Source organism: Lynx canadensis, chromosome E3 (assembly GCF_007474595.2).
Source record: "Lynx canadensis isolate LIC74 chromosome E3, mLynCan4.pri.v2, whole genome shotgun sequence".
Taxonomy (NCBI): Eukaryota; Metazoa; Chordata; class Mammalia; order Carnivora; family Felidae; genus Lynx; species Lynx canadensis.
Window position 1 is genome coordinate 22,037,204 of NC_044318.1, and position 25,146 is coordinate 22,062,349.

A 25,146-nucleotide genomic window follows, 5' to 3' on the forward strand; every position below is an offset into this window, starting at 1 on the left:
CCTCCTCAAACCGCCGTGTCACCTGTGAAATCCAGGGGCCTCCGACAGTGCGTGCTGGGCTTCTATTCAGCAAGCGTTGGTTGGGCACCCACTTCGGAGCATCAGGCTCTGTCCCTGGCACCAGAGACACAGAAACAAACAAAAGGCATGGGGGCCCTATTCTTAAGCAACTTATATTCCGGGGTGGGGGTGGGGGTGGGGGGTAGACAATAAAGAAGAGACCGAGATGGGAACGCAAGCTGGCACAGCCACTCTGGAGAACAGTATGGAGGTTCCTCGAAAAACTAAAACTAGAACTACCCTACGACCCAGCCATGGCACTACGAGGCATTTCTCCACGGGATACAGGTGTGCTGTTTCCAAGGGACACAAGCACCCCCATGTTTATAGCAGCACGATCGACAGTAGCCAAAGGATGGAAAGAGCCCAAATGTCCATCGGTGGATGAATGGATAAAGAAGATGTGGTGTATATATACAATGGAGTATTACTCAGCAATCAGAAAGAATGAAATCTTGCCATTTGCAACTATGTGGATGGAACTGGAGGGTATTATGCTAAGTGAAATTAGAGGAAGACAAAAATCCTATGACTTCACTCATATGAGGACTTGAAGAGACAAAACAGATGAACATAAGGGAAGGGAAACAAAAGTAATATAAAAACAGGGAGGGGGACAAAGCAGAAGAGACTCTTCAATATGGAGAACAAACAGAGGGTTACTGGAGGGGTTGCGGGAGGGGGGATGGGCTAAATCGGGAAGGGGCACTAAGGAGTCTACTCCTGAAATCATTGTCGCACTCTATGCTCGCTAACTTAGATGTAAATTTTAAGAAATAAAAAATAAAATTGAAAAAAAAAAGAATAGACCAAGAGATAAATAAAGCAATAATTGCAGATATGGTCATGTTCTGCGAAGAAAACAGAGGAAGGTGGAACAGTGTGGGAGAGAGGGCAGCTTCAGACACGGCAGAGAGGGCGGGAAGGCCGCCTTCAGGTGTGACAGTTCAGCTGAAACCTGGTGGGAAAAGCATTGCAGGCAGAGGGAACAGCAAGCACAGACGACATGAGGCTCAGGCACAGCATGAGCAAGGTGGGAGTGTGGGGCAGACCAGGCAGGGCACGATGAGCCCCGGGCAGGGGAGTGGAGGGGGCTGTGAGGGGCGAGTCCAGATAGCTGGATTTTATTCTGAGGGCATCGCTTTTATATATAGAATGAGTGCATAGATCATCGCCATGTCTATATAGAAGCAAACTTATCAGGACGCCACAGGACAGAGGGCCCCGGGCCATCTCCCGTCCCATCCACCGGGCCTCTGTTCTGCTGTGAGTGCAGGCTACAGATTCAATAGCCTCCCTAAAAGAACAAAATCTTGCTTTTTTTTAAAAAAAAATTGTTTTTAATGTTTATTTATTTGTGTGTGTGAGAGAGAGAGAGCATAAGCAGGAGAGGGGCAGAGAGAGAGGGAGACACAGAATCCGAAGCAGGCTCCTGGCTCCGAGCTGTCAGCACAGAGCCCGACGTGGGGCTCGAACTCACGAACCATTGAGATCATGGCGTGAGCCGAAGTCGGACGCTCAACCGACTGAGCCACCCAGGTGCCCCCCAAATCTTGCTTTTGAATGCCGCTCCCGTACCAAACCCTGCCTTTAAGAACTGCAAAGCACTCATAAAAGTGGGAATATTGTCCAGGAAACATTCTTGTGTTGTGTTTGCCTGTTTGTATTTCCTTCTTTGCTCGTAAAAGAAGGACCGGTAAAGAGCAAAGGGTTGCTTTGTTTCACATCCCAGCTGCAAAAGTCTAAAAGTAAATTGGAAATTCTGTCTTCCTGGAGGGGGCCGGTGGGGGGGGGGGTGGCGCTGTTTTTATGGACTTAACCCAGTGCCCTTGTTTCCTACCCAGTCCCTGTTAAAGGGATTTTACAGTAGGCAACACTCTAGCGTGGGCTTTACTGCCTTTAACACCCACCTCCCATACCACAAACACAGCACACGCGCTCACACACATACACGCTTGCTTTTGGAACAACAGAACGGCCCCCGGCTCAGGGTCTGAGCACGTGCCTCTGCCAACAGCCATCAGTTTCTCTTAGCTTGGGAGGCCGGTCTGTAGCCAAGTTCAGCCCGGTCCAGTCCCGGCCACGCCCCCGCCCCGCACGGAATGTGTGCATGCCTTCGGCGCAAAAAGTGGGGTAGTTCCCTCTTCTCCTCTGGTACCTCCTGTTAAGTGAACATATATTCCTTCCTTTGCAAGCCCCCAGGCTGCCTGCAGCACAAGGCAGCCCGCCCCTCACGAGCTATAAGCTCCATTAGCATTCCTGGGTGCACACACCCTCTGAAGCAGCAGCATGGCCCTGCCCTGCCCGCCCTTCCTTGTCTCCACTGTGAGCGCTTGACTGTATTTCCTTCTTTCCTTTTTCTCCCCATCTTGAGGGGGCACTCCGTAAGGCTTCACAGTCAATTTCCCCTCGGAGTTATTTTCCTGCGAAGCGAAAGAGTGAAATGGTAACACGCGTTTTCGGCCGAGGCAGAAGCCTTAAGAGATGCAGTCTGAACTAGAGAGGAAAAAAAAAAAAATAATAAGAAAAGCGTGTGGCTAAATATATTCAGCCACCTCACACTGTTTGCAAGCGCAGCTCCGAGGCGGAGCAAAAGGAAATCTGCGTCCGCATGTGTACTTTTCGTCTGACCTTCACTGTTGAAACATACCAGCCTGTTTGCCTTCAATCATACCCTTGGTGATCTTCAATTTCTTGCGGGCTCCGAGTTCGCAGACCCGCATGCCGCAGACATGCTCCGTTGGCCTCAGCCCATTGACTTGCACGGTGTTTTCGAAAGAGTCCATGTCAAAATGGGAATTTGGGGCTTCTCTTGAAAAATCCGAACGTTTGGGAGCCACATCCTTACGTGACAGCAGCGGTTGGAGCTGAGGAGCGGCTGTCCCCTTAGACAGGTGCGTGCACTGCAGGTGCCTGGTCCCCGTGACAGATCCCAGGTACCGTTCCACACACCGAAGATAAAACAGACAATAAACAATGTATCGGGGCGTCTGGGTGGCTGAGTCGGGTTGAGCGGCTGACTCTGATTTCGGCTCAGGTCGCGATCCCAGCGTTGTGGGATCGAGCCCTGCTTTGGGCTCCGCACCGAGCCTGGAGCCTGCTTGGGATTCTCTCTTTCTCTCCCTCTACCCCTCTTCCCCCCACCCCCCCGCCCTGTCTAAAATAAAAAATAAAAGTTAAAAAAATAAAATTCAACCCATACAAAGAAAATAAAAGTCTTTTCATAATCCCACTGCCCCAGAGGTCATAGATGGGTGTATCCATCCAGAATAAAAGTGTCTTACGTTCATTACATACGTAACGTATTGATTACATCCAAGAGGAGATGGTTTATCTGGAATGTTCCAGTCCTGGCCCATCCCCAGTGAGTGGTGGTAATTCCTGAGTTTAGTTTTTTGATTTTTCCTGCGAGCACGATGGGCGATGGGAAGACTTGCCCGCCCCATCTTCTGGAATGCCTCCATTGTGTGGACCCTGGTGTGGGATGAACTGGATATTTGCCCACGATTACAATTCGATGTTTTAAAGTCATTGTTACTTGCTGACACATACAAACAACTGAAGACCTGTCCACAGCCTGTGTGCCCCCAGTAGGTCCACCACGTGTGGACTCTGCCGAGGCCCATGACGGCTCACCTATGGGAATCGTGGAGATTAGAGGGTGCCATCACTGGCCAGGCATCCCCCGTGGGAATCCCACCCGGTTCCCAGCAGGGAGGGCCCTGTAGCAAATCCCTCCAGTTTGCCATTCATTAATTTCAACGGCGAGGCTTAAAAAATGAAAGATTGTCTTTAAGCCCATCCCGTTGCTTGGGTACTTCTGTTTTGGATTACCATTTAAATAACTTTCAAGCGAGAACCATTTTTTCCTTTACTTTTTATAGCTGTTTCCACATACATGGGATTATATACCATCCACACTATTTGATACCCCACTTTCTTTGTTCAGCAAGATGTGGAGGCCGTATCTCGGTACTCACTGAGCCCAGTGTCTAGGTTGTTGGTGCCCTGAGTTTGGATCCTGGTCTCTTTACTAACTGTGTGCCTGCAGCGGTGTGGGTAAGGCAGGGATGAGTTTGACCAGCTCAGCTTTGGGAGAGAGAGCCGAGAATGATGGACGGTGAGGAGGCAGACGGGAGGCATGGAGACCAGCAGAGAGAACGAGGGACCCAGCGCATCTTCAGGGACATAAATTGTTTTTACCACGCCCATTCTCTCTGCTTGCCCCTAGGGTACCAAGTCTCCTACCGGCACCACGCCCTGTGACTTTAATTTCTCCCTTCTGAATGCACATGGATTACCAGACCCTGCCAGCAGTGCAGACAAAGAAAGGATCCTCTTAACTATTCAGGATGTAATGGTAAGATGAAGTTCAGCCTCATAACCCCATGAAGGGCCAGGGGTCTTTGCCATAGCCAAGCAGCTGGGCTGTAGGATAGGAAAATCACAACAGGATTTGGCTTTAACAGAAAACCTCTAGCCCCCCGTTAGGTTTAAAACAATACATGTGAGATTTGACTTAATGATCTAGTTTTTCATGTGGGTAGAAGCTCCCATTAAATGAACATTTACTAAGTGCTAAGCACCGTGCTGAGTGTGGAACACCCATCACTGCATTAACCCTGTGAGTTAACTGCTAGGTACTTTCGTCCTCATTTTGTAGTTTGGAGAAACTGAGGACGGGAGAAAGGATGTTGTTCACCCAGCCCTCAGAGAAACCCAGACTGGAAACCTCAACCCCGTGACTCCTTATTCCTTGCAATTAACAGTCCTAGGCTGGGAATTGCGCTGGCCTGCTTTTGCTCCCCAAAGTGCCCAGCTCTCTGTAGGGGCACAGTCTTGTAAATATCATTGATGTTCAGCCTGGAAGCAAGGTGCTGAGAGGTGGCCATCTGTCAGTTGTGCTTATGATCGAGAAGACCTCTCCTTTGCCGAATGTCTATCTCCTCAGTGAACCCATAGCTGGGAACGTTGATGAACAACGTTTTTCAAAAATGAAACCCAATGAGGAAACAACCAAACAAAGCCAAATTGAGGGACTGTCTACAAAACAGCTCACGTGGAGGCTTCAAAACTACCAATGGCATAAGTGAGAAAGGTTATTCCAGATAAAAGAGGCTACCAGCAGGGGTGCCTGGGTGGCTCAGTCGGCTGAGTGGCCGACTTCGGCTCAGGTCACGATCTCACGGTTTGTGAGTTCGAGCCCTGCGTCGGGCTCTGTGCGGACACCTCAGAGCCTAGAGCCTGCTTCTGATTCTGTGTCTCCCTCTCTCTCTGCCCCTCCCCCACTCATGCTGTGTCTCTCTCTGTCTCAGAAATAAATAAACATTAAAAAAAAAAAAGAGGCTAACAGCATACCACAGTTACGCCACATGAGATCCTTGTTGGGGGGGGGGGTGGCAGGGGGCTGTTGGGGGTGCTAATTGCCCTACATTTAAGGATGGTTTTGGGAAATTAATGAATTTGAAAATGAACTACATTATATTAGATAATATTGTATGGATGTTAAATTCCCTGAATTCGATGATTCTGTCTGTTCTGTTTATGTAAGAGAAGGCTCCAGTTCTCAGGTCTGCCCAGAATTGGTGAAGAACCTAATGAATGTAGGTGGAGGGTATGTATTATACCCTTCCCATTATAGTAGTCAGATATATTTTCTGTGGATTTTACCTTTTTTTCAAAATAAAAAGTTGTTTGTTTGTTTGTTTTTTTAAAGCTAGCACATTAAGGAGGGGGATATGCCGCTTCAGTGGAGCTAAGCACCAGCAAAGAACAAAAGAGAAGAGTTTCCTTTTAAGGAGACCTAGTTTTAAAAACTCTGTAGGATTATATTGATGTCAGTTTCCTGATTGTGCTTTTGTGCCTTAATTATGCAAGATGCTACCATGGGGGAACTGACTGAAGGATACATAGGATCTCTCTCTCTCTCTCTTATTTCTTACAAACAGCATGAGAAATCTACAATAAGCACACCATGAAAAGTAAAAAGCTAATAACTAAATAAAATAAACACAAATGCACAGGTTCTACCTTCTAGAGGTTCAGATTTTGATCCTGGGCTTGGGCTCAGGCATGTTTGTTTGTTTGTTTGTTTGTTTGAAGTAGCCCACATTTTGCAAACATCTTGCCATGTTTGAGAACCCCAGTTTTAGGGAAAAGACAGCTGTGGATCTCAATTTTTGATTCTGTAAGAATCGTGTAGAATATTTGAAATGCATATGTTAGAGCTAATTTTTAAGATACAGAAGTTGTATATAGGAGATAGCATAGTTTTTAACAAAAGAATTCCCAGTGATTGTGAATCGGAAGGACTGAAGATTTCAGTTTACCTCGTACAGAAGGAAAGTTTTGGAGATAATTTGCACTTTGTGAGTTGGAACTGGGGACTATAAAAAAAAGCTTAAAAGTCTTTAAGTTTATTTATTTTATTTTGAGAGAGAGAGAGACCCAGAGCATACGAGCAGCAGAGAAGGAGAGAGAGAATCTCAAGCAGGCTCTGTGGTGTTAGCGTGGAGCCCAGTGTGGGGCTTGAACTCATGAACCATGAAAATATGACCCGAGCTGAAACCAAGAGCCGGTTGCTTAACGGACTGAGCCACCCAGGCGCCCCCCCCCCCCAAAAGGAGCTTTAAAATTCAAAGTTAGAATCTCATCTCCATCATACAAAATTAGGATAACTATAAAGTAAAAAACAAAATAAAACAACAACAAAAATCCAGGAGGTTCACAAAAGCCAGAAAAGGATGAGAGGAGCTCTGCCCTTGCCTCTAAAACCATATCCTATACTTCTGGTGACAGAGGATGTTACTTAAAATAACAAATGAAAGATACAAAACCGTAATAGCTCCTGACAGCATCTTCTCTATTATAGATCAATTTCTATCCAGAATTTTGACCATTAGTATCAAGAAAAGACCAAGTGATGTTCAACACACTCTTTTAAAGAAGACAGGAAAGTCTTAATGTATTTTAGAAATATTTTCATAGAAAATTATTTTATTTAGGTTTTTGATTAAAGAGATGAATTTTAGATAGAAAATTAACTTTGTGTTACTGTATCAATACATAATTATATTAAGAAAATGAATATGAACCCTTCACATTTTTTCTCACTGGAAAAGAAAAAAAAAAGCAACCCGGAGAAAATAGGGGCATGTAGGAGAGGATTTACTAGTTATGACGTGAAAAAATTATGCTGGAATTCAAGATAAGGGTAGAAATACAGTGATGAATAGAAATAGGTGTGGCCAGGGGCACCTGGGTGGCTCAGCAGGTTAAGTGTCCCACTTCGGCTCAGGTCATGGTCTTGCAGTTCGTGGGTTCGAGCCCCATGTCGGGCTCTGTGCTGACAGTTCAGAACCTGGAGGCTGCTTCGGATTCTGTGTCTCCGTCTCTCTCTGTCCCTCTCCCGCTCACACTCTGTCTCTCTGTCTCAAAAATAAATAAACATTAAACATTTTTTTAAAGAAGTAGGTATGGCCAGCGGGGAGGTCCTGGATCCCTGACTGCGGGGGCCAGGTTTAGCTCATCGATGTGTCTTGTTGTCTGTTCTAATTCCAGTGTAGCTAACATGCAGCGTTATATTAGTTTCAGGTGCATAAGTGTACCCTTCACCTATTTCACCCATCTCCCCTCTGGTGACCATCAGTTTGTTCTCTATAGTTAAGAGTCCGTTTTCTGGTTTGTCTCTTTTTTCTTTGTTCATTTGTTTTGTTTTGTTTTAATTCCACATATGAGTAAAATCACGTGGTATTGGACTTTCTCTACCTGACTGATTTCACTTAGCATTCTATCCTCTGAATCCACCCGTATTGTTGCAAATGGGAAGATTTCATTCTTTTTTTTTTTTTAATTTTTTTTTAATGTTTATTTTTGAGACAGAGAGAGACAGAACATGAACGGGGGAGGGTCAGAGAGAGAGGGAGACACAGAATCCGATGCCAGCTCCAGGCTCCGAGCTGTCAGCACGGAGCCCGACGTGGGGCTTGAACCCACAGACCGCGAGATCATGACCTGAGCCGAAGCCGGTCGCTTAACCGACTGAGCCACCCAGGCGCCCCAAGATTTCATTCTTTTTTATGGATGAGTAATATTCCATTGTGTAGACATGTACACACACACACACACACACACACACACTCACACACTCTTGTGTATCCATTCATCTATCAGTGGATACTTGGGCTGCTTCCATAATTTGGCCATTGTAAATAATGCTGCAATAAACATAGAGGTGCCTATATCTTTTCAAATTAGTAAATTAGCGTTTTCATATTCTTTGGGTAAATACCCAATAGTGGGATTACTGGATCATATGGTAATTCAATTTTTACTCTTTTGAGGAAACTCTATACTGTCTTCCACAGTGGCCGTACCAGTTTGCATGCCCACCAGCAGTGCAGCAGACTTCCCATTTCTCCACATCCTCAACAATATTTGTGGTTTCTTGTGTTTTTGATATCAGCCATTCTGCCAGGTATGAGGCGATCTCTCATTGTGGTTTTGATCTGCATTTCCCTGATGAGTGATGTTGAGCATCTTTTCATGTGTCTGTTGGCCATCTGGATGTCTTCTTTGGAGAAGTGTCTGTTCATGTCTTCTGCCCATTTTGTATTGGGTTTCTTTCTTCTTTCTTTCTTTCTTTCTTTCTTTCTTTCTTTCTTTCTTTCTTTTTGGTGTTGAGTTGTATCAGTTCTGTACATTTTTGGATACTGCCCCTTTATTGGATATGTCATTTGCAGACCTATCTTTTCCAATTCGATACATTGTGTTTTAAGTTTTGTTGATGGTTTCCTCTGCTATGCAGAAGGTTTTTGTTTTGACGAAGTCCCAATAGTTTATTTTTGCTTTTGTTTTTCTTGCCTCAGGAGACATATTTAGAAAGAAGTGGTTATAGACATATCCAGAAAGACATTACTGCCTGGACTCTCTTCTAGGATTTTTATGGTTTCAGGTCTCACATCCATTTTGAGTTTATTTTTGTGTGTGGTATAAGAAAGAGGTCCAGTTCCATTCTTTTGCGTGTTGCTGTTATGTTTCCCCAACACCATTTGTTGAAGAGATTGTCTTTTTTCCATTAGATATTCTTGCCCACTTTGTCAAAGTTTAATTGACCATAACATTGTGGGTTTATTTCTAGGTTTTCTATTCTGATCCATCGATCTATGTGTCTGTTTTTGTGCCAGTACCATATTGTTTTAATTACTACTGCTTTGTAGTATATCTTGAAATCTGGGAATGTGATACCTCCAGTTTTGTTTTTTTTCAAGACTGCTTTGGCTATTTAGGGTCTTTTGTGGTTCCCTACAAATTTTCAGATGATTTGTTCTAGTTCTGTGAAGAATGCTGTTGGTATTTTGATGGGTTTCGCATTAAATCTGTAGATTGCTTTGAGTGGTATGGACATTTTAACAATACTTGTTCTTCCAATCTGTGAGCATGGAATATCTTTCCATTTGTTTGTGTCATCTTCAAATTCTTTCATCAGTGTTTTATAGTTTTCAGAGTACAGGCCTTTCACTCCCTCGGTTAATTTTATTCCTAGGTATTTTTTAATTTTTTGTACAATTGTAATTGGGGTTATTAATTTCTCTTTTTGCTACTTCATTGTCAGTGTATAGAAATGCAACATATTTGTGTGTATTGATTTTGTGTCCTGTGACTTTACTGCATTCATGTATCAGTGCTAGTAAATTTTTAGTGCAATCTTTAGGGTTTTCTCTATATAGTATCATGTCATCTGCAAATAGTGAAAGTTTTATTTCTTCCTTACCCGTTTGGATGCCTTTTATTTCTTTTTCTTATCTGATTGCTTAGGCTAGGACTTCAAAGTACTATGTTGAATAAAAGTGGTGAGACTGGACGTCCCTGTCTTGTTCCTGACCTTAGGGGAAAAGCTCTCAGGTTTTAGAGGATGATGTTAGCTGTGAATTTTTCATATATGGCCTTTATTATGTTGAGTTATGTTTCCTCTAAACCTACTCTGTTGACAGTTTTTATCATGAATGAATATTGTACTTTGTCAAATGCTTTTTCTGCATCTATTGAAATGACCATATGGTTTTGATCCTTCCTTTTGCTGATGCAGTGTATCATGTTGATTGATTTGTGAGTATTGAACCACCCTTGCATCCCAGGAATAAATCCCATTTGATCGTGCTGAATGATTTCTTTAAGGTATTGTTGGATTCAGTTTGCTAATATTTTGTTGAGGATTTTTGCATCTGTGTTCATCAGAGACATTGGCCTGTAATTTTCTTTTTTTTGGTAGTGTCTTTATCTGGTTTTGGTGTCAGGATAATGCTGGCCTCATAGAATGAATTTGGAAGTTTTTCTTCCTCTTCTGTTTTTTTCTGGCAGTTTTCCTTCTTCTATTCTTTGAGAAGAATAGCTATTAATTCTTTAAATATTTGGTGGAATTCACCTGTGAAGCCATCTGGTCCTGGACACTTGTTTGTTGGAAGTTTTTTTGATTACTGATTCAATTTCATTGCTAGTAATCAGTCTGTTCAAATTTCCTTTCTTTTTTTTTTTTTAATGTCTACTTGTTTTTGAGAGCAAGAGACAGCACAAAGAGGGTAGAGGCAGAGAAGGAGAGGGAGACACAGAATCTGAAGCAGGCTCCAGGCTCTGAGTTATCAGCACAGAGCCCAATGTGGGGCTTGAACTCATGAACTGTGAAATCATGGCCTGAGCCAAAGCTGGACACTCAACTGACTGAGCCACCCAGGCACCCCAATCTGTTCAAATTTCTGTTTCTCTCTGGTTCAGTTTTGGGAGGTTGATTATCTGTTTCTAGGAATTTATCCATTTCTTCTAGGTTGTCCAATTTGTTGATATAATTTTGCATAATATTCTCTTATAATCCTTTGTGTTTCAGTGGTATCTGTTGTTCTTTCTTTCTTTTTTAATGATTATTTATTTTTGAGAGAGAGAGACAGAGCACGAGCAGGGGAGGGGCAGAGAGAGAGTGAGACACAGAATCCGAAGCAGGCTCCAGTCTCTGAGCTGTCAGCACAAAGCCCAGTGTGGGGCTTGAACTCACGAACCGTGAGATCGTGACCTGAGCTGAAGTCGGACGCTCAACCAACTGAGCCACCCAGGTGCCCTTCTGTTGTTATTTCTCCTCTTTCATTTCTGATTTTGTTCGTCTGAGTCTTCTCTCTCTCTCGCTCTCTCTCTCTCTCTGATGAGTCTGGCTAGGTATATCAATTTTGTTGATCCTTTTCAAAGAACCAGCTCCTCGTTTCGTTGATCCGTTCTATTGTTTTCTAAGTTTCTATTTCATTTATTTGTGCTCCAATTTTCGTTATTTCCTTCCTTCTGTGGTTTTAGGTTTTGTTTGTCCTTTCTTATAGTTCCTTTAGGTGTAAGATTAGGTTGTTTATTTGAGATTTTGCTTGCTTTCTGAGGTAGATCTGTATTGCCATAAACTTGCCTCTTGGAACAGCTTTGCTGCATCCCAAGAGTTTGGGGCCATTGTGTTTTCATTTTCACTTGTCTCCATGTATTTTTTTATTTCCTCTGAATTCTTGGTTAGCCCATTCACTGTTTAGTAGCATGTTATTTAACCTCCATATATTTGTGTTCTTTCTAGATTTTTTTCCTCATGGTTCATTTCTAGTGTTACAAAAGCATTGTGGTCAGAAAAGATGCATGGTAGGACTTCAATCTTTTTAAATTTGTTGAGACTTGTTTTGTGGCCTAATAGATGACTTATTCTGGAAAATGTTCTATGTGTATTTGAAAAGATTGGGTATTCTGCTGCTTCAGGATGTAATATTCTGATTATATCTGTTAGATCCATCTGGTCCAATGTCATTCAAAGCCACTTTCCTTGTTGCTTTCTGTTTAGATGATCTATCCATTGATATAAGTATGGTGTTAAAGTCCCCTACTATTATTATATTACTATCAATTACTTCCTCTATGTTTGTTATTAGCTGCTTTATGTATTTGGGTGCTCCTATGTTGGGTATGTAAATATTTATAATTGTTATAGCTTCTTGGTGAATCATTCCCTTTATGATTATATAGTGTCCTTCTTTGTTTCTTGTTACAGTCTTTGTTTTAAAGTCTGTTTTGTCTGATGTAAGTATTGCTGCCACCCAGAGCTTTCTTTTCACTTCCTCTTGCATGATAAATGCTCTTCCTTCCCTTTCCTTTTAAGCTACATGTGTCTTTAGGTCTGAAATGAGCCTCTTGGGTCAGCCTTTAGGTCTGAAATGAGCCCAGCATATGGATGGGTCTTGTTTGTTTATCCACTCTGATACTCTGTGTCTTTTCATTGGACCATTTGTTCCAAAGTAATTGATAGGTATGTTCTTACTCTTCTCTTGCTCTTTTTTTTTCTCACTGTTAGCTGGCTTTCTTTAGTATACTTGGATTCCTTTCTCTTTATTTTTTGCTTAGCTATTACTGGTTTTTTTGTTTTTTTTTAAATTTTTTTTTCAACGTTTATTTATTTTTGGGACAGAGAGAGACAGAGCATGAACGGGGGAGGGGCAGAGAGAGAGGGAGACACAGAATCGGAAACAGGCTCCAGGCTCCGAGCCATCAGCCCAGAGCTTGACACGGGGCTCGAACTCACGGACCGCGAGATCGTGACCTGGCTGAAGTCGGACGCTTAACCGACTGCGCCACCCAGGCGCCCCTGGTTTTTTTTATTTGTGGTTACCAAATCAAAGATTTGTAATGTAACATCTTATGCATATGCATATGCACTCTATATCATAAAGTTGATGGTTGCTTATGTTTGAACCCATTCTTTAATCCTCTCACCGTCCCCCCCCCCCCAGTTTTGGGTATATGGTATCATACTTCACATCCTTTTATTTTGTGAATCCCTTGACTGATTTTTGCCGATGTACTTAATTTTACTGTTTTTGTGCTCCCTACTTTTCTGACTCTTACTTCCGGTCTTTCCTTTTCACTCAGAGTCCCCTTTTAATGTAGGGCTGGTTTAGTGGTCATGAATTTCTTTAACTTTTGTCTGGGAAACTCTTTATCTCTCCTTCTATTATGAATGATAGCCTTGCTGGATAGAGTGTCCTTGGTGGCAGGTTGTTTTGTTTTGAGCACTTTGAATGTATCATACCACTCTTTCTGGCCTGAGAGGTCTCTGCTAAGAAATCTGCTGAAAGCCTTCTGGGGTTTCCCTTGTACATGACTGTTTTCTTTTCCCTTGCTACTTTTTACATTTTAAAGTTTTTGTCTTTATTTATTTTTATTTTTCCAGGAATGAAATTTAGTGATCCATCACTTACATATAACACCCAGTGCCCATCCTAACATGTGTCTTCCTTAATGTCCATCCTCCCACCCAGTACCCTTCCAGCAACCCTCCCTTTGTTCTCTGTATTTAAGAGTCTCTTATGGTTTGTCTCCCTCTGTTTTTATCTTATTTTTGCTTCCCTTCCTCTATGTTCATCTGTTTTGTTTCTTAAATTCCACATATTTGTGAAATCATATGATATTTGTCTTTTTCTGACTGACTTAATTCGCTTAATATAATACAGTCTAGCTCCATCCACATTGTTGCAAATGGCACAGTTTCATTCTTTTTGATCACCGAGCAATATTCCATATATATACTACTACATCTTCTTTATCCATTTGTCAGTCAATGAACATTTGGGCTCTTTCCATAATTTGGCTATTGTCAGTAGTGCTGCTGCTGTGAACATTGGGGTGCATGTGCCCCTTCTAGTTAGCTTTTTTTTTAATCCTTTGGATAAATACTTAGTAGTGCAATTGCTGGGTTGTAGGGTAGTTCTATTTTTAATTTTTTGAGGAGCCACCATACTGCTTTCCAGAGTGCACCGGTTTGCATTCCGAAAAGCAGTGCAAATTCCCCTTTTTCCACATCCTCACCAACATCTGTAGTTTCCTGAGTTGTTAATTTTAGCTATTCTGACAAGTGTGAGGTGGTATCTCATTGCAGTTTTGATTTGTAGTTTCCTGATGAAGAGTGATGTTGGGCATTTTTTCACGTGTTGGTTGGCCATCTGGATGTCTTTGGAAAAGTGTCTATGCATGTCTTTTGCCCATTTCTTCACTGGATTATTTGTTTTTCGGGTGTTGTTTGGTAACTTCTTTATAGATTTTGGGTACCAACCCTTTATCTGATATGTCATTTGTAAATATCTTCTCCCATTCTGTCGGTTGCCTTTTAGTTTCACTGATCGTTTCCTTAGCTGTGTAGAAGCTTTTTATCTTGATGAGGTCCCAGTAGTTCATTTTTGCTTTTGTTTCCCTTGCCTCTGGAGACATGTCAGGTAAGAAGTTGGTGCAGCCGAGGTCAAAGAGGTTGTTGCCTGTTTTTTCCCCTAGGATTTCGATGGCTTCCTGTCTTACATTTAGGTCTTTCATCCATTTTGAGTTTATTTTTGTGTCTGGTGTAAGAAAGTGGTCCAGGTTCATTTTTCTGTGTCGCTGTTTTACCAACACCATTTGCTGAAGAGACTATCTTTTTTCCATTGAATATTCTTTCCTGCTTTGTCATAGATTAGGCCATACATTTGTGTATCCATTTCTGGGTTCTCTATTCTGTTCCACTGATCTGTGAGTCTGTTCTTGTGCCAGTACCATACTGTCTTGATGATTACAGCCTTGGGATGTAGCTTGAAGTCTGGAGTTATGATGCCTCCCGCTTTGTTTTTCTTTTTCAACATTACTTTGACTATTCGGGGTCTTTTCTGGTTCCATTCAAATTTTAAGATTGTTGGTTCTAGCTCTGTGAAGAATGCTGGTGTTATTTTGACAGGGATTGCATTGAATATGTAGATTGCTTTGAATTAGTATCGACATTTTAACAATATTCGTTCTTCCAATCAGTGAGCATGGAATGTTTTTCTATTTCTCCCTTGCTGCTTTTAAAGTTATCTCATTATCACTACTTTTTGCTACTTTAATTACTGCATGTCTTGAGGTGAATCTCATTGGGTTGATTTTGTTGGAGGCTCTCTGTGCCTCCCCAGTTTTCAGCAATTATGTCTTCAAATAAATTTTCTCTCTTCTCCTTCTGGGATCCCCATATTGTGACTGTTATTAGGCTTGATGGTGTTGCTGAGTTCCCTTAATCTACTGTCATTTTTTATTATTATTCCTTCTCTCTCTCTCCTGTTCACCTCGATTGCTTTCCGTGACTCTGTCCTCTAGTTTGCTAATCCATTCTTCTCCTTCTTCTAGTCTAATGTTTATTCCCTCTAGTGTGTTTCTCATTTCAGTTATTGAGTTCTTCACCTCTGATTGGTTCATTTGTGCTTCCTATTTCTTTGTTGAGTCTCAGTGAAGTCCCCCCACTCTTAAGTCCGGTGAGTATCTTTTGAACCGTTATATGAAATTCTCTACCAGGCAGGCTACTTCTCTCTGTTCCATTTATGTCTCTTGCTGTGACTTTGTCCCATTCTTTCATTTGGGAATATTCCTCTGCTTCCTCATTTTGTCTCTCTGTGTCTGTTTCTGCGTGTTACAAAACTCAGCTATATCTTTTGCTCTTGAAAGTAGTGGCCTTTTGAAGAAGAGGTCCTACAGTGACCCCTCAGCTCAGTGTCCCCGGTTTTCTGGAACCTGGTGCTTCAGGGGTGTCTCCTATGTGTTGCATGCCCCCTGCTGTTGTGGCTGAGCCACTGTTCCCTTCAGTCCGGTTATCTTCAGTGGCTCTCTTTGCCTGTTTAGGGCAGGGTTTGTTCCCTGTGTTGTTAGTAGGCCAGCGTGGGGCTACCTGGGGCTTGGGTTGAGTCAGACCGGGCATTTGCCAGAGATGCAGTAGCACTGAACTGCAGGATGCTTTCCCTGTGTCGTCCCCTAAGAAGCTTTTGTTGGTGGGCAGGGCCTGTGGTCAGACCGGATGTCTGCCCCCAGTCCGCTGCCGGGTCTGCAGTTGGAGTGGTGTATGTGGTTATCTCCCCCCTGCCCCCGGGGCAGGAGTCACTTTTAGTGCCACTAGCCCCTCGTGGGGCTGTTTACACACTACTGGGCTGGTGGCAACACTTTGGACGGGTTCCGGCCAAGGGCATATTGAAGGGGGCGTGTCCACAGGAGAACGTCGGGGCCAACACACTGTTAGCAAGCTAGGTGGGAATTGTTGGCACTGTGCCCTTCCCACAGGCATCCACAGGTCCGGGCTGGAGGGAAATGGCACTGGCCATCTCCTTTGTTCCTGGAGAAGCCTCCTAAAGGTCCCTGCCCCTCCAGCCCACACTCTGAGATGGATAAACAAGTCTCCCTCGTGTACACCCCAGGCGTTTTTCAAACTGCTGCTTCTGCCCTGTATCTCCACAGGCATGTTTGTTGTGCTGTCTCTTTAAGGGCAGGAACTCCGTTTCCTCTCGCCTTCTTGGTTCTCCCAGAGCTGAGCCACTGATCTTTAAAGTTCCAGGTGATTAAGTCTCACCGATTATAAGAACCCACAAGGTTTGGCCCCTCTGGTTTTCAAAGGCAGTTGTTATGGGGACTCATCTTCCCCGTGCAGGTTCCCCACGCTTGGGGTCCCTGGTGCGAGGGTCTGTTTCTCTCCCTTCTCTGCACCTGCAGCATCCCTCCCTCGGTCCCTCTCACGGACAGTCCTGCGGGTGCGTTTAGCTCCTGACTGTCTCTGTTCTTCCTCCTTTCTTCGACGTGGCCTCTTCTCTGTATTTAGCCGCCTGTTCTGCCAGTCTTTGGGTCATTTTTTTCTGGGTTATTTACACCGATGCGGGTGTTATCTAGTTGTATGTGTGAGACGAAGTGAGCTTAAAGCCCTCCTACTCTTCCATCCTCCCTGGAAGTCCTGTTCTATTTTGAATTAGAAAACTTTTCTTCTGAGCACGCACTCTCCCATCTGCCCTGGTCCCCACCGCTCCCTAATGTGTGACACTCACCCTCCCATTGCCATTTTATGCTACATTACATCATCTGAAGACGTCGGAGCTTGTGACTCCTTTTCACAGAGCCAAAAGGAGCTAGTGGCTGAGAGTCGGTAAGCCTCAAGAGGGTATTTTGGGCTTTCCATAAACTGTGGGGCCTTGGCCAGGTCTCACTCCTTCAGGACCCCCTTTCCTCTCAGTCACCAAGAAGGGGTGGGTTAGATATTTCCTGTGCCTGTCAGCTCTGAAATTGTAAAGACTTGATGGAGTTTATAGGAAAACTCTGTTCCTGCTGACAATATCCATAGGAGTCGAGGTTACATAATGTTCATCGAGTGTCCACTCACCCCGGGGACTCTTTCTGTAGGTAGTAAGAAAGTTACATATTCAGGGCTTGTAACACCCTTCCCTCACCCCAGATCTAAGCTTCATGATGGCAGAGATGTGCATCGTCTCTGCCTGCAGGATCTCTGGTCCCTAGAAAAGCGCCTGGCATAGAGTCCGTTTGCAAATAAATCTTCATTAAGCCAGTGAATTGAATCATTGGCTGATGTGGTCAGTGAACGAGGGGCTGGTATAGATATTGATTAGGCACCCCGGCCAGCCCACACAAGCTGAGTTCAGTCATCACGTCCCGGTGACAGTATTTTCCAAACTATGAGTCAGAGTTTGGAGTCTAACACATAAGCTGACAAGACTCTTTGCTGCTTGTGGTAGAAAAATCAGCGTGGGGGATGGAGTTTGGATCCTGAAATACTGGGATAGCTGGCACATGGTGCCAACTGAAATGAGTATTTTAAATGACAGGAGTGAGGCAGGCAAGTAACAAGCACCGCCCTTGGCCTGGGTGTCCGGGCACGGCAGGGAGCGGTGGGGATATATTGACACAGCTGGGCAGTCGTGTGGACACAAGGGCCCAGGGGTACCTTGCTTTCCAGTTTTAAAAGAAGTCAGGTGTCTGGGTTTCTTGGCGTTCGGCTTCTCCCCGCTTTGTTTTTGCTTTTTTTTAATGTTGATGTTCGTTATTTTCTATCGAGCAAACGGAATGCATGGCTGGTTTGGCCCGAGACCGCCAGCTTGCAACTTCCGGTTTGGATAGCTTCGTCCGTTCCTGATGACAGGAAGCGGAGCCCTTTCTCCGTTCTCACTGGCACTTGAGTTAGCCTCTCTGGTATTCAGAGCCATCAGGGGGCGAGGTTCCCTTGAATGCACCCAGAGATGCCCATCTAGACAGCTCAGGCCAAAGGACAGCCTGGCCGATGGCATCAGGCAGGGTCCCGGGCAGGAGGGTCAGACGGCACAAGGCCAGCGGTGCAGGAATGATTCATGTGGAATGATGCTGAACAGGCACCAACGGCCCACGAAATGCGGGTCCAGAAGTGCGAGATGTAGTGATTCTTTTACCCAAGAGAGCATTTCTGTACGTGACGACACCGGATGGTATCCGAGTTACTAAAGCATCGTTTTCAGTCTCAATGAAAGGAAAAAATAACCCACCTCTGCATCGCTTTTGGAATAAATGACGTCATTCATTTCTTGCATTTGTAGCCTACTTAGGATTTCTTAGGTATTTTTACATTATTTCATATTATTTAACATAACATCTAACATATGAGTGCCTTCTCGTTAGAAAAGATTCAGACAATTCAGAACGTGTAAAATATGAAAGGCTCTCTCCACCTCCCCAGCCAAACTGTGCCCAGCTTTTGTTTTTTGAGCCTGTATACTTTATTACATCATTTATTTATTCATTCACTCATTCGCTTATTGGCCTCTATTTCAGTTCGTTTCTACTTTCATTTGATCCTTTACCTAAATGTTTTGCTTTAATTTATTGCTTTGGTTCTCTCCCCACCTCCACATTATAACTTCGGTTTGTTAAGTTAAATGTTTAATTCGTTTAATTTCCATCTTGTTTTCTAATATAACAGTTTTAAGTCTATACATTTTCCTCCAAGCACTGCTTTGTCCTTGTCCTACAAATTTTGCTATGTGTATAATGTCTTCATTGTCATTTCTTTCTTTCTTTCTTTCTTTCTTTCTTTCTTTCTTTCTTTCTTTCACATTTATGTATTTTTGAGAGACATATAGAGACAGAGCATGAGCAGGGGAGGGGCAGAGAGAGGGGGAGACACAGAATCCGAAGCCGGCTCCAGGCTCGGAGTTTGTCAGAGGGGTTCGAACTCACGAACCGCGAGATCATGACCTCAGCCGAAATGGAGTCGGACGCTTAACCGACTGAGCCACCCAGGCGCCCCTTCCTTGTCATTTATCTCTAACTGGTTTGTGATTGGGGGTGGAGAGGATTCCTCAACATTTCTAGGCGCCTGGCAGCATTGTTCGTTACTTTGTCTCTATCCCCTCATCCCTGCGCAGTTTCCTACAACCAGCCCCTGCTCTGGGCAGGCCCGGGTGAGGCACACTGATGCCGAGAGGTTTGCCAAGTGCCTCACAGCCAAGGAAAAAGGCAGGCAGCCTCCAGTGCCCTTCTGCCTCCACGGCCCCTGCCCTTTCCCTTATGTCACCACTCCCTAAGGCAAGGATAGATTTATTTCTTCATAACGATAGATGTTTGAGACCAAACTCCAAGGCGCTTCATAAATAAATTTAGCTTTGAATGAAAATTAGTAAAAGACAATCCAAGGTTCAATGGGATGGTAAGAAAGTACCAGAAACTAAACACCACATGGGTATTTGAAGCATATAATATGTGACTCAGATTTTCCTTGCCATAGTTTCGCCAGAATGGGTGTAGGGGAAGGTGATTTTAAAAATACACGGTGTGGACCCTAAAGTTAGGGCTCAGGTCACTTTATTCTGGAAAGCTTGTGATCCAAGAGCCACCAGGTTTGAGGCGTGGGCTGGCAAGCCCCAGGTTTGGCCTCTCGAAGCCTGTTGCACTTGTAATGTCTTCTAAAATGGCTGTTTTTGTTGCCAGATTAGAAATTCCGTGAGAACAGATACTCTGTCCGCCTGGTTCATCCCTCCATCCCTAATATTTAGCAGTCAGACGCACTTATTGGGATAAGCGTACTCAACAATAAATATTCGTCGAATAAACGAGTGAGTGAAAAGAAAAACAAATGAGTCGATTAACCCCTTGAGGCGGGGTAAAAACCCTTTCTGGGCCAGGCAGATGAATATAAATGTGCAACATGGTTCGTATAAGGCAGTAGGCGTGAGTGGGAATTATTACAACTAACTGTGTGGGCCAGACTTCGAGCGTTCCAGATCCCAATTTTATAACTCTGCCAACCAAGTGAGAGACACTGTTGGGGGGGTGGTGGGGCAGGGGGACCGGCGGCAGGTCAGTGACCTCCACCCCAGAGTCTGTTGCTTCTTCTCGAAAACCGTCATATCTGTTGCGGCTTTGTGGTCTAAACGTCCGATCTTCTCGTAGGCAAAGTCAGTAGGGTCTGAGACACAAAGGTGAGCATGCTGTCATCTCAATTTGAAATTTTCTGGAAAAGCAAGACCTCTGGAAAAGCAATCACGGAGCACTGATTCATGGCTATTATCTCATTGCAACCCTTTAGCAACCTTGTCAGTTCGCCAGGCCGCATTTTCCCACATTAGCAGGGTGGGGGTGGGGGGTGCTTTTGGCCCAGAGTCTTGCCGGGGGACACAGGGTGGCTGGAGTCAGGCCCTGAACCCCCGGCCCAGAACCTAGACCCAGCCGTTCCCTTTTCTGAGTGTCGTAAGAGGTTTAATGCTTCATCCATGAGCACTTAGCACGCACTTCAGCACGTTTAGTGGCCTCAAGGCAGCTTTGTGTCAAAAGCTCTTATAGGCGGCTGTCATCAGTTCCATGCAAACCAGGGGACAGCCACTGAGCACCTCGCTTTCATCCCGCTCGAGGGACCACTTGCTTCCGACGCGTTGGTACCAGGCAGGGAATAAACACGGGCACGTGGTGAAGAGCCCAGACTTTGGAGTCAAGACGGTCATTCATCCAAACGGGCCTTGCCATTGCTGGCTGCATGACCTCGCCCTGGTACTTAGACAGGTGCCCTGAGCCTATAAGATAAGGGCACCCACCGGGATGGTGAGGGGCAGCAATGAGACAAGGTGCGTAGAGAGGTTAGCTTGGTGGCCCGTATGTAACAAAAGCTTCGCAATTGGTAGCCGCTACGGCTGTTGATGTTACAGTTATTGTCACTATTACGGCAAACGTTTCATGTGTTGTGGCGCCCGGGTTCCCTCTCTTCCTAGCCCAGCAGAAGGAGGCAGATCAGACACGTGAGGCACTAATCCACTGACCGTCAAACCCCTGCCACGTTTTACCTGGTGTCTCTTCCTTCCTCGGCCTCGCCCCTGGCTCTCCAGAGAGGAGGAGACCGATTTGTTCTCCACCCGTACTGTTTACCGCCTGGCCTCTGTACAGAGGGCTTTCTGTCGCAAGGGTGTGAACTTAACATTTTCAACAGCGAACGCTGAGGGGCGCCTGGGTGGCTCAGTCGGTCAAGAGTCCGACCCTGTTTCGGCTCAGGGTTTGTGAGTTCGAGCCCCAGGTCGGGCTCTGTGCTGGGCAACATGGAGCCTGCTTGGGATTCTCTCTCTGTCCCTCTCTCTTTCTCTCTGCCCCTCCCACTCCGCCCCTCCCCTGCTCTCTCCTCTCTGGCTCCCTCTCTCCCAAAAATAAATAAATAAAAACTTACAAAAACTTGTCAACACTGAACGCCGAAATCACAAGATCGTAAAGCAAAGCTCTACAGTTAGTGTTCACAGAGAAATTTCTGGATGACAGCTTCAAAGCAACCAGTAGATCCCCCTGCGTGGTATGCGTTTGAAGTATGGGCAGGTTGGCTTTCAAAGCGACCAGTTCAAGGTCTTCATCTTTCCAGATGGAAAGGTTTTGAACGGCTTTCCCGGGAGAGTATTGCTCTGTCTCCCCTTTGCCTGTCTCCCCTTTGCCCTGGAACAGATGGTTTTGAATCACGTGGGCATCATAAGAGCATAGGTTCCTAAAGTTGGCTCATCCGGTGTGAGCAAGTGTGTTATTTTCCTTTGTGAAGAAGACACCAGCTGTGCAGAATCTAGGCTTCTCTTTCATATGTATTTTGTAAATACAATTATGGCGTTGAAAGTTGCACTAATTTAACAAAAGCAAAAACCAAATTGAAATGGGAGGAATTATTGAATTCAAATTTCTTGTTTTTTTTTAATGTTTATTTATTCTTGAGAGAGAGAGTGAGTATGCTATGCATGCATGAGCAGGGGAGGGGCAAAGAGAGAGAGAGACAGAGAGACAGAGGATCCAAAGCAGGGTCTGTGCCAACAGCAGGGAGCCCGATGCGGGGACGGAACTCACAAACCGTGAGATCATGACCTGAGTTGAAGTCGAACACTTAACCAACTGAGCCACGCAGGCAGCTCAAAATTCAAATTTCTTGATCACAAGAGGTTTTTAAAAATATCTAAGGGGCGCCTGGGTGGCGCAGTTAGTTGGTTAAGCGTCCGACTTCAGCCAGGTCACGATCTCGCGGTCCGGGAGTTCGAGCCCCGCGTCGGGCTCTGGGCTCATGGCTCAGAGCCTGGAGCCTGTTTCCGATTCTGTGTCTCCCTCTCTCTCTGCCCCTTCCCCGTTCATGCTCTGTCTCTCTCTGTCCCAAAAATAAATAAACGTTGAAAAGAAAAAAAAAATCTCATCAGGGGGCACCTGGGTGGCTCAGTCGGTTAAGCATCTGACTCTTGATTTCGGCTCACGTCACGATCTCATGGTTCAAGCCCTGCATCAGGTTTTGCGCTGACAGTGTGGAGCTTGCTTGTGATTCTCTGTCTTCCTGTCTTTCTGCCTCTCCCTCTCTTTCTTCAAAATAGATAAACATTTTTTAAAAATTTAAAAATATTTCATCGGTTTAAAAAATCACGAAAAAAGATATTTACAGGTTAGAGTTGCCATTTTTAAAAACTCCGTATTTCCATTTAAGATGGATTTGAAGGGGTGCCCGGGTGGCTTAGTTGGTTAAGCGCCAGACTTCAGCTCAGGTCATGATCTCACGGTTCGTGGGTTTGAGCCCCGTGTCGGGCTCTGTGCTGACAGCTCGGAGCCTGGAGCCTGCTTCGGATTCTGTGTCTCCCTCTCTCTCTGCCCTTCCCCATTCATGCTCTGTCTCTCTCTGTCTCAAAAATAAATAAACGTCTCTCTCTGCCCCTCCCCTGTCCAGACTCTCTCTCTCAAAAATAAATAAATAAACTTAAAAAAAAAGTAAAACAAAATGGAGAAGAAAGTTCCCATAATGCCACCCTCAGAGAGAACACTGTTAGTAATTTGGTGACTATTTTTCCAGACTTTTTTATGATTTTTTTTTTAATTTTTGAGAGAGAGAGAGAGACAGAGCGTGAACAGAGGAAGGGGCAGAGAGAGAGAGAGAGGGAGACACAGAATCCAAAACAGGCTCCAGGCTCCGAGCTGTCGGCCCAGAGCCTGACGTGGGGCTCAAACTCACAAACCACGAGATCGTGACCTGAGCCGAGGTCGGGCGCTCAACCGACGGAGCCACCCAGGCGCCCCTGTTTTTCCAGACTGTTTGTAGGCATATTTGCACACATGCACAGAAACCATTTTTTTTCAATTGGACATATCCTACGTGTGCATCTTTTCACATGCTTGGTTTTGCTTAAACGTATGTCTTCCTGTCTTTCTGAGTAAGGGCGCGAGAGCTACCTCGTTTTCTGTGGTGGCTGCTCAAGGCTCCGTTGGTGCCACTCGATGCACCATTGAACCTACCTCTTCTGGTTGCACATTGAGATCCTTCTCTATTGTCAAGGATCCCTCAAGGTCATTCTCTATTATCAAGGATCCCTCAATGACCTTCGTATATTAGGACTGAGGGATGACTCTCAGAGAGATTTGGTCAAAGGGTGTATATACCCTGTTCATTTCTAGCCCATCGTTTGTCATCTCTGCCTCCAAAACGCATCTCCAAATGCACCTGCTGTCCCCACCTCCGCAGCCACCTCCGCCTTCCCCCACTGCTGCTGTACCTGTGTGCCCTGTTTCCATCCTGGCCCCACCTCTCAAATTCCACTCGGTACCCAAGAGCCATAGTGATCTGTTTTTTTTTTTTTAATTTTATTTATTTTTGTTTGAGAGAGAGAGAACACGAGCAGGGGAGGCGCAGAGAGAGAGAAAGGGAGAAAGCAAATCCCAAGCAGGCTCCACACTGTCAGCACAGAGCCTCATGCTTCCTGACCGTAGAATTTGGAGAGTGGGAAGCCTTCTTGTATTGCATCCTTCCTCTCTTCCATTTGGTACCGGCTGCCGGTGTTTGCAGTGGTATGCCATTCTCAAAAACCATATGGTCTCTGTACGTCTCTAGGATTCCACCCATTAGACAAGAGCTTGCTTCACAGATCTTTCCTGGAGAATTTCCCTCTATTCCTGGCTTCTGCTGAGATGTCTCCAAGGATCCATGAGTCCCATGTCTCGAGAGAACCCTCAGCATGATTGAATACCCCAAACTTTGGATCCTTTTCCAGTAACTAGCAAAAGGTTGTCCAGCCATGCTCAGGCTTCTCTCCCGAGCGTGTTTTTCTGACAGTGAATCTCCTCATTTTAGCATCCTTTGCAACCTAGATAGGCTGAGAGTTGCCCACATCATCAAATCTCAGGTCCACGCACCACTTCTCACGTAGCCGTAGACACAGTTCGGCTAAGATCCTGCCGCTACGTCATGGGACTCCCTCTCTCCTGGTTTCCATAACATGCTCCTTATTTCCCGAGTCCCCATAGCAGCACATTTGGTGTCCATCATATTTCTACTGTCGGGTCTTTTTACAATGGTTTATCTAAGATGGTCAAAGTATTCTAGTGCCTCTCCACTCTTCACGAGCTATCACTGACTCACAGGGTCCTGGGGTTATTAGGACGTGGACATCTTTGAGGAGTCGTCACTCGGCACACCACAGCCGCTAGTAAGTTTTACTGGCCAATCACACATATACGGCAAGCATACTGATTGCTTCTCGTTTTCTCAGAGCTATGTTCGATAACACGAGCTATGCCGGTAGTATAGCTGGGCTGACCAGACCCACTGGTTTGCTCAGAGAGTCGAGTTTAAAATTTTTGTCCCAGGGTAAGCCCTTTATCCCTTTCAGAAGGATCCTGGTCGGTGATCCATTTCCTGGTCTCTCCAAGTGTAGATCTTCACGTTTGGCCTTTCGTTTGTAAGTCTACCATCTCATGGAGATGAGACACAGGTTGAAAAAAAAAAAAAAGGCCAACCGAGTGCTAAAT

The 25,146-nt window shown here is 44.8% G+C and overlaps 1 protein-coding gene across 6 annotated transcripts in view; it reads left to right on the top strand.

The window, feature by feature from the left end:
• KATNIP (katanin interacting protein) overlaps positions 1 to 25,146 on the top strand; it is a 194,177-nt gene that overhangs the window by 72,434 nt on the left and 96,597 nt on the right. For all 6 annotated transcript variants that reach the window (XM_030301244.1, XM_030301248.1, XM_030301245.1 and 3 more), the window contains exon 7: positions 4,292 to 4,420. In XM_030301244.1, the coding sequence (XP_030157104.1) occupies positions 4,292 to 4,420 (129 nt within the window). The remainder of the gene's footprint in view (positions 1 to 4,291; positions 4,421 to 25,146) is intronic.